The 9,648-nt window shown below is 45.5% G+C and overlaps 1 protein-coding gene across 1 annotated transcript in view; it reads right to left on the bottom strand.

The window, feature by feature from the left end:
- LOC148046934 (uncharacterized) overlaps nucleotides 1–9,648 on the bottom strand; it is a 10,823-nt gene continuing 1,175 nt past the window's right edge. Inside the window, exons 2-4 of the mRNA XM_087715035.1 lie at nucleotides 7,748–7,928; nucleotides 6,108–6,168; nucleotides 1–839 (exon numbers count right to left, since the gene is read on the bottom strand). Of these exons, the coding sequence (XP_087571161.1) occupies nucleotides 1–839; nucleotides 6,108–6,168; nucleotides 7,748–7,928 (1,081 nt within the window). The remainder of the gene's footprint in view (nucleotides 840–6,107; nucleotides 6,169–7,747; nucleotides 7,929–9,648) is intronic.

Below are 9,648 nucleotides of genomic sequence, written 5' to 3'. Positions count from 1 at the left end.
TCATTTGCTGCGGTACACCCACTCAGAGCCCGGTGGGGTCTCGCCCCGCGACGGCCTCTTTGTGCCGGCTGCTGCTGCGCCTTCGGCTGGCGTGGCCCCTGTTTGCATGATGGCGTTGACTACGTTATGGAACCGGGGAGGACTCCCGCTGGTGACTTGCAGCTGTTGCGTCGCAGGAGCCGGTGCCTCCGATTCCCGTCGCCGTTGCGCCTCGAACTCCGCCTGTTCGTCCTGGCTGAGGGTCCGGCGCCGGCGGGCCCTTTCAGGAGTCGGCGACCGGCTCCCCGGTGGGGTCTGAGGGTGGACGGGGTAGATGTACACTCGGGCAGGACGCCGGGAGTGCTGTCCGGTGGGCGGATAGTCCACCTCCTGGCCGCCGGCTAAGGAGCGACGCGGAGATTCCGCCACCGGGATCCGTAGGTACGGTTCAGTGGGCACTAGGGTGTTCCGGCGTTCCTCGGTAGGGACATTAACCACCATGTCGGAAGTCCCCACTGCGACGTCTCGGAAACGGGGGCCAGGGTAGGCCGAGGGGGCTGAAGTGGTCCGGGGCCGAGGTCGGTTATCGTATTCAGAGTTGTAATAACAGGGCAAGCTGTCATAAGGACAATCGGGGTACCCGTGTCGGTGATGACGGTGTTTCTTACATCGGCAGTGCCTGTTTTCCAAGTTCATGGTGACCTTGAGCGGCTCCAGGGTACACTGGAGACAGCGCCGTTGCGGCGATCGGCTTCGCCGCCGCCGCCTCTGCGGGAGATCTTCATCAGAGAATTGTATCGAAGGCTTTCGGGGGTACACTTTCTTCACCGGGCGGACGACGACCGGAGGTTTTTCGGGTTCTGGAAGAGAGAGAAGTTCCGTTGGCAAAGAGGTCACATGGCACGTGTGATGCCGTGCCGGGCACCACCATGCCAGTGTCAAAGCCGTTTGGCTTCTTGGCAGCCTCCGTGCCGTAGACACAAAGGCGGTGGAGTTTCACCGGCGAGATCGGACCTCGGACCTCTGGTACGGGAATCCGTTTTACGGAGTGTGTTCGAAACATATGTCTGACAGTTTAAAAAGGAATTGGGGGTTTACAGGTAGTCCTCAACTTACAACAGTTCATTTAATGACCACTCGAAGTTACCATGTCCCTAAAAAAAGCGACATATGAACGTTTTTCACACTTTTGACGGGCGCGGCCTACGCCGTGGTCACGGGATCAAAATTCAGACGCTTGGCTGCTGACTCCTATTTATGGCGGTCGCAGTGCTCCGGGGTCACGTTATCCCCTTTTTATGACCTTCGGACAAACAAACTCAGTGGGGGGGGGATCCGGATTCACTTAACGACCCTGTGCCTAATTGAACAACTGCAGCGATTCACTTAACGCCGGTGGCAAGAAAGGGGGTGAAATGGGGCAAAACTGACTTAACGACGGTCTGGCTTTGCAACAGACACTTTGAACTCAGTTGCAGTCGTAAGTTGAGGACTGCCAAGTGCAAACAAACACATACGCACACACCGGGTTCCTACTGGTTTGGACTGGTTTAGCCGAACCGGTCATGATTTGGCAGCCTAGGTCGCTGGAACTGACAGCCTCCCCAGGCCTGCCCTGACCCTGTACTGCTTACACTCCGTTTTCTGTTTCTGAACATGCACAGAACAATTTGCATTGCACTGGGCATGAAGTGTGCATGAAATGCGCATGAAGCATGCACGAAGCATTCATGAAGTGCGCATGAAATGCACATGGAACACGAATTAAACAAGCATGAAATGCTCATGAAACCTGCATGAAACCTGCACGAATCATTCATGAAGCAGGCATAAAACACGCATGCACAAAACATAAAGCGTGCATGAAGTGTGCATGAAGCGTTCATGAAATGCACATGAAACATGCATGAAACATGCACGAAGCATGCATGAAGCATTCGTGAAGCGTGTATGCAATGTGCATTATACATGCACGAAGCATTCGTGAAGCGCCCATGAAGTGCGCATGAATCGCGCATGAATCGCGCATGAATAGCACATGAAGTGCGCATGAATTGGCAGTAGTGACTACTGGAATCCAACACAGACAGACAGACACACACACACACTCTCAGGGAGAAAGACAGACACACAGAGAGACAGACAGACAGACACAAAATGTGGCCACCACACCCGCTTTGGGGAGCCCTCAAACGATGGGAGGGGGCTCACCCAGACGAAGGAATGATGTATGTGGTCATTTTAGGACAAAGAGCAAAGTTTTATTTTCATTCCCTTCTGTGTCCCCTGCGTGGGGGGGTCTCCACTTGCTCCGAGCGTCTTCGGAGAAAACGAGGGGTGGGGAAATATATTCCCACAGACCTGTGCAAAAATTCCCCCCCCCAGGGGGGGGGGGAAACAACTTTGCCGTTCCTTTTACACCGCCTGCTTCCTCGTGTGTCCCAACGTTTCATGAGCAACGTTTTTAATCGGCTGCTTGAACCCGGGTTCAATTGGTCGCCTTTCCCCCTTTAAACCCTTCCCTTCTCTATTTACAAGAGAGAGATAAAACGCGGCATTCAAACTAAAACGTGGAGCCCCCCCTTTGGAAGTTACGCATTCCGAGTGGCTGTGTTCTTTATATTTTGTCATTGTTTTTTATTTTATTTTATTTTTCCAATTTTTTATTTTATCAATTTCATATACACATTCACAATTATATGATCTCATAACTGTTATTAATAATATGTATTTATAACAATTGTTTTCCCTACAGTTGACAATATACTTGAAGATTGCTTTCTTAACATCCCATAGATCCATCTTATCTTACAACGGTCCTACTTCTTCTTCCCTCCCTCCCTCTTTCCTCCCCTCGTTTCTTCTCTCCTACTCCCCTTCCTTCCCTCCCTCCTTCCACTTCCTTCCTTCTCTCCTTCCCTCCTTCCTTCCTTCCCTCCTTCCTTCCCTCCTTTCTTTTCTCCTTCTCTCCTTCCTTCTCTCCTACATTCCCTCCTTCCTTCCCTCCTTTCTTCTCTCCTCTCCTTCCTTCCCTCCCTCCTTCCCCCTTCCCTCCCTCCTTTCTTCTCTCCTTCTCTCCTTCCTTCCTTCCTTCCCTCCTTTCTTCTCTTATTCTCTCCTTCCTTTCCCCCTTCCTTTCCTCCTTCCTTCCCCCCTTCCTTCTCTCCTACATTTCCTCCTTCCTTCCTTCCTTTTTTTTAAATATGTTTTTTTTAATACAATACAAGAGCCGAGTTGGAAGGGACCCTGGAGGTCTTCTAGTCCAACCCCCTTGCCTAGACAGGAAACCCTATACCGTTCCAGACAAATGGCTATCCAACATCTTCTTAAAGACTTCCAATGTTGGGGCATTCAAGAGCCGAGGTGGCGCAGTGGTTAGGGTGCAGTACTGCAGGCCACTTCAGCTGACTGTTATCAGCAGTTCGGCGGTTCAAATCTCACCAGCTCAAGGTTGACTCAGCCTTCTATCCTTCCGAGGTGGGTAAAATGGGGACCCGGATTGTTGTTGGGGGCAATATGCTGACTCTGTAAACCGCTTAGAGAGGGCTGAAAGCCCTATGAAGTCTAACTGCTACTGATATTGCTAGTCACAATACATTGTTGTTGGTTGCACTGCAACCCAACCAGAAAGATATCGACTTCAACGGATAATTAGAAGGGCAGAGAAAACAACAGCTACCAATCAACCTTCTATGGAGGACCTGTAGATACTGCAGGAGTCAAAAAGAGGGCCGCGGAAATAACTACACGCCCCTCGCATCCCGGACATCAGTGGTTCCAACTCGGACCCTCCAAAGGACTCTATAGAGAGCACTGCACACACCAGAACAACTAGACACAAGGAGGGTTTTTTCCCCCTGAACGCCTTCACTCTCTGCTAAGCAACTGTTTGCCACAACACTGTCAAATAATTTACTAAGAGTGTATTTACTCCTCTTCTTCTTCTTCTCATCCTTCCTAGCCTCTCTCTCTTCCCACTTACGACTCTTAACCTTCTTGCTTGGATCTTTAAAATGTATGTTGTTCGATTTGTTTCTTAGTGCAACTTGATGGCTTATTAGTAGCCTATGACGATCCTTAAGTGTTGTATCTTATGGTTCATGATGAATATATTTCATTTTTCTTTAGGTACACCGAGAGCTTATGCACCAAAGACAAATTCCTTGTGGGCCCAATTTCACTTGGCCAATAAAGAATTCTGTTCTGTTCTGTTCTGTTCTAATTCTGTATTTTATATTCTGTTCATTCTATTCCTCCTCCTCCTTCCTCTTTCTCCTCCTCCTCCTCCTCTTCCTCCTCCACCCTTGCAAAGAGTGACGTAATTCCTATATCGTTGTGTTCTACATCTTATTCTATTCTATTCTATTCTATTCTGTTCTGTTCTGTCCTGTCCTATCCTATCCTATCCTATATCCTTCTCTACTCCTATTCCGTTCTGTTCTATATTTTATTCTATTCTATTCTAATTCTATATTTTATTTTCTATTCTTTTCTATTCTTTTCTATTCTATTCTAATTCTATATTCTATTCCTACTCTATTCCATTCATTCCATTCTATTCAATTCATTCTAATCTACATTTTATTATCTATTCTAATTCTATATTTTATTATCTATTCTGTTCTGTTCTATTTTTTTCTATTCTAATTCTATATTTTATTATCTATTCTGTTCTATTCTAATTCTATATTTTATTATCTATTCTGTTCTATTCTAATTCTATATTTTATTATCTATTCTAATTCTATATTTTATTATCTATTCTAATTCTATATTTTATTATCTATTCTGTTCTGCTCTATTCTAATTCTATATTTTACTATGTATTCTATTCTATTCTATTCTGTTCTATTCCATTCCATACCATTCCATTCTATTTTCTATTCTATTCCAATTCATTCTAATCTATATTTTATTAGCTATTCTAATTCTATATTTTATTAGCTATTCTGTTCTGTTCTATTCTATTCTAATTCTATATTTTATTAGCTATTCTAATTCTATATTTTATTATCTATTCTGTTCTGTTCTATTCTAATTCTATATTTTATTAGCTATTCTGTTCTGTTCTATTCTATTCTATTCTAATTCTATACTTTATTAGCTATTCTAATTCTATATTTTATTATCTATTCTTTTATATTTTATTATCTATTCCTTCTATATTTTATTATGTATTCTGTTCTGCTCTATTCTATTCTATTCTAATTCTACATTTTATTATGTATTCTATTCTATTCTATTCTATTCCATTCCATTCCATTTTCTATTCTATTCCAATCATTCTAATCTATATTTTATTATCTATTCTAATTCTATATTTTATTATCTGTTCTGTTCTGTTCTATTCTATTCCATATTTTCTATTCCTATTCTATTCTATTCTATTCTATTCTATTCTATTCTATTCTATAGGGTAGATTTGGGCTTCAGCAGCCTTGGGCTGTCTCCCTTCTGCTGCAAACATGAAGCCGAGTGGGAAGGGAATTCTAAATAAATAAACATAAAACAAACAAACCAACAAACCAAGGCAGAGAATCGAAATCAGGTGAAGGATTAGCACCGCTTTGTAAAGCCTTAGTAAAGCCACCCCTGGAATATCCTGCCTCCAGTTTTGGTCCCCACATTACAAAAAGAGATGTGGAGACTTTGGGAAGAGTGCAGAGAAGAGCAACTAAGAGGATTTAAAGGCCTGGAGGCTAAACCCCCCCCCCACCTCTGCCTCCGACGCAGACCCCCTCGTCCGAGCCTTCCCCAGACTCCAGGACTGGCCCACCTTCCTCCCCAACCTCCTCACTGTCCGAATCTGCTGCCAACTCTGCTGGCCACTGAACGGAGCTGATTGTTTTACTGGCCGGATGCCTTTCCCTGTTGCCAGTGCTGAGTTTTGTTCCGCAGATATGTATTCTCAGTGTGCCCAGAGAGAGAAATATCCGCCTCTACCTAGGAGTGAACTCACCGCCTCCTGACTGCAAGGCCAGAGCGCCACCTCTAGGCCACTCGCTGGATTGCTTCTATAACTTTACTAATATTCAAAAACATTGAAGTTGCTCCGTGCCAGCTGCCCCCTCCACCCCCACCCACCCACCCGTTTTCTGCCATCAACGTCCCCCTGCCTCACTCCTCACCTTGGGGGGTGGCATGACCCCCGCACAGTCTTCTCACGCAGCAGCAGAAGTAGCAGCAGATCTGGGAGGAAAAAGGGAAGGAGTTTAATCAATCAATTTTATAAATGGATAAATTTTATAAATAATGGATAAATTTTATAAATAATGGATAAATTTTATAAATAATGGATAAATTTTATAAATAATGGATAAATTTTATAAATGGATAAATTTAATAAATGGATAAATTTAATAAATGGGTAAATTTTATAAATGGATAAATTTTATAAATGGATAAATTTTATAAATGGATAAATTTAATAAATGGGTAAATTTAATAAATGGGTAAATTTTATAAATGGATAAATTTTATAAATGGATAAATTTAATAAATGGATAAATTTAATAAATGGATAAATTTTATAAATGGGTCAATTTTATAAATGGGTCAATTTTATAAATGGAAAAATTATTTTATAAATGGATAAATTTTATAAATAGATACATTTTATAAATGGATCAATTTTATAAATGGGTAAATTTTATAAATGGATAAATTTTATAGATTCATAAATTTTATAAATGGATAAATTTTATAAATGGATAAATTTTATAAATAATGGATAAATTTTATAAATGGATAAATTTTATAAATGGATAAATTTTATAAATGGATAAATTGTATAGATTCATAAATTTTATAAATGGATCAATTTTATAAATAATGGATAAATTTTATAAATGGATCAATTTTATAAATGGAACAATTTTATAAATGGATAAATTTTATAGATTCATAAATTTCATAGATTGATAAAATTTATTAATCGATCAATTTTATAAATCGATCAATTTTATAAATCAGTAAATTTTATAAATCAATCAATTTTGTAAATCGATCAAATTTATAAATCGATCCATTTGTTGAGGCCGGAGATTTTGTCTGGGTATTTATTTATTAAATTTCTCCGCCGCTCATTCCCATCTTAAGTGATTGCGGGCAGTTAACGAAACTAAATTAAAAATAGGTGAATAAAAGCAGAAAGTTTTTTTTTTTTAAAGAAACACCTCAAAAACATTATTTAAAAATTCTTTCTAGAATTTTAAAGTTCCCAGTTTAAAAAAATCAAGGCGGGAAATCCTGCAGCCATGGAAAGGACTACACGTCCCATGGGGCACAACTCCCCCCCCGACTCCTGCGACAGGTGGACTGGAACCTCTCCCCCGTAGTACAGGGAGTCCTCGACTTACAACAGTTTGCTTAGTGACGGTTCGAAGTTACGACGTGACTTACATTCGGACGCTCGGCAAGCAACTGTCTCATATTTACGACGGGGTGGTGTGTCGCGCAATCCCCTCTTGCGACGTTCTACGTCCGCGGGGGAAGCCAGATTCACTTAACGACCGTGTCACTTGCTTAACCACTGCAGTGGTTCTCTTAATAACTGTGGCGCGAAAGGGGCAAAAACTCACACCTGTCTCGCTTAGTGACGGGAATTCTGGGCGTGGTTGTAAGTCGAGGAGCCCCTGTGTTTGTCATGGATGCCAACTCTTTTAATCGGACTCAGTGCCCCGCACGGCAGACAGCCCCCCTCCCCAAGACAACACCCCCCCCCATTGGAGGCTGAGGCCTCCCAGCCCCCCCCCCCGAAGCCCCTCACCACAGTGGCCAGCTTGAGGGCCAGTTGTACCAACACGATCAGGGCCAGAAGGACGGCCACCGTTTCGTGGAGCTCCAGGCAGCAGCCCTCGGGGGCAGGGTGGCACAGGAGGCTGGTGTCCCCATGGGCGAGGCGCCTGGCCCGGCATCCCCTCTGCCCCCTCCTCCGCTTGGCACAGGAGCTGCTCTCCCGGGGAGGGGAGGGGAGGGGAGGGGGGGAGGCCTGGAGGGGAGGGCCTGGCCCAAGCAGGGTTTGTGATGCAACCGGGCCCCCCTCCCACCGGGGATTGTGAGCTGGAGGAGGCTGGGGGCTGGTAGGGGGGGGCAGGCTTCCTGCCTTGAGCGCCAGAGAGCCCCCCCTTCATATGACCTGCACCCCCCTCCCCCCTCCCTCTAGACTCTCTCTGATCTTCCTCCCTTCAATCTTTTTCTCTTCCTTCCTTCCCTCCCCATTTTATCTCCTTCCTTCCTTCTTTCCCTCTTTCCCTCCATCCCACCCTCTTCATTTTCTCCCCTTTCTTGCCTCCCTCCCTCTCAATTTTCTCTCCTTCCTTCCTTCTTTCCTGCCTTCCCTCTACATTTCTGTCCTTCTTTCCTTCCTTCCCTCCTTCTCTCCCTCTTCATTTCCTCTCCTTCCTTCCCTCTCCAATTTCTCTCCTTCCTTCTCTCCTTCCTTCCTTCCCTCCATCCCCTCCTTCATTCCCTCCCCCCTCTCTAATTTCTCTCCTTCCTTCTTTCCTTCCTTTCCTCCATCCCTCCTTCTTCATTTTCTCTCCTTCCTTCCCTCCCTCCCTCTCCAATTTCTCTCCTTCCTTCCCTCACTCTCCATTTTCTCTCTTTCCTTCCTTCTTTCCTTCCTTCCCTCCATCCCTCCATTTTCTTTCCTTCCTTCCTTCCCTCCATCCCTCCCTCTTCATTTTCTCTCCTTCCTTCCTTCCTTCCTTCCTTCCTTCCTTCCTTCCTTCCTTCCTTCCTTTTCCTTCTACCTTCCCTCTCCTTTCTCATTCCTCTGCTTCCCTCCCTCCCTCCCTCCCTCCCTCCTGGGCTCTCCCTTCTTTCCGCCAACAAAGGGCAGACCCCCACAGAGGAGCCCCCCCTCCCAATCCTGCTTGTCCAGCGTTCCCCCCCTCCCTGTGTATTCGGCCACCAGATGGCGCCACCCGGCTGAAAGACAGAAGGAGGAGGAGAAGGGACACATTCTGACCAGCCCAAACGCCCCCCCCCCACAAAGGCCCCCCACTCCGCCCCCCCAAGCCTTTCAGCCCCCAAGTGCCCATTCCTCACCCCAAAAGTCCAGTGTGCGCGATACCCTCCCCCACGAATCCAAGGCCAGGCCTGCAAGGTGTGTGACACCCCCTCCCCAGCCTTCCCCTCCCCCCACCTCTGCCAAAGGGGCACAAGAAGCCCCCTCCCCCAGCTGAGTGGGCTTGGCCTCCCCCAGAGCCTTTGCAGCCCCCCCCACAACCTCCCTTCCCTCTGGACAACCCTCCGGACTCCCACACCCATCGCTCCCAGCCCTTTAAGAACATGGTGGTTAAGGGACTCTGGCTCTGCTTTGAACGTCACTAAATGAACTGTTGTAAGTTGAGGACTATCGGAATTGTTTTTATTTTTCAAATCCTGCCTAGGTTCCTCCCTCCCTCTCCATTTTTTCTCCTTCCTTCCCTCCCTCCCTCTCCATTTTCCTTCCCTCCCTCTTCATTTTCTCCTTCCTTCCTTCCCTCCCTCTCCATTTTCCTTCCCTCCCTCTTCATTTTCTCCTTCCTTCCCTCTTCATTTTCTCCTTCCTTCCTTCCCTCCCTCCATTTTCTCCTTCCTTCCTCTTCCTTTTCTCCTTCCTTCCTTCCTTCCCTCCTTCCCTCCCTCTCCATTTTCTCCTTCCTTCCCTCCCTCTTCATTTTC

The sequence above is a fragment of the Thamnophis sirtalis genome, unplaced genomic scaffold, assembly GCF_051295495.1.
Source record: "Thamnophis sirtalis isolate CommonGarterSnake01/CBP01778 unplaced genomic scaffold, rThaSir2_p1.2 scaffold_4, whole genome shotgun sequence".
NCBI classification, from domain to species: Eukaryota; Metazoa; Chordata; class Lepidosauria; order Squamata; family Natricidae; genus Thamnophis; species Thamnophis sirtalis.
The sequence above is the reverse complement of the archived record's forward strand: the minus strand, read 5'-3'. Positions and strand labels throughout refer to the sequence as shown.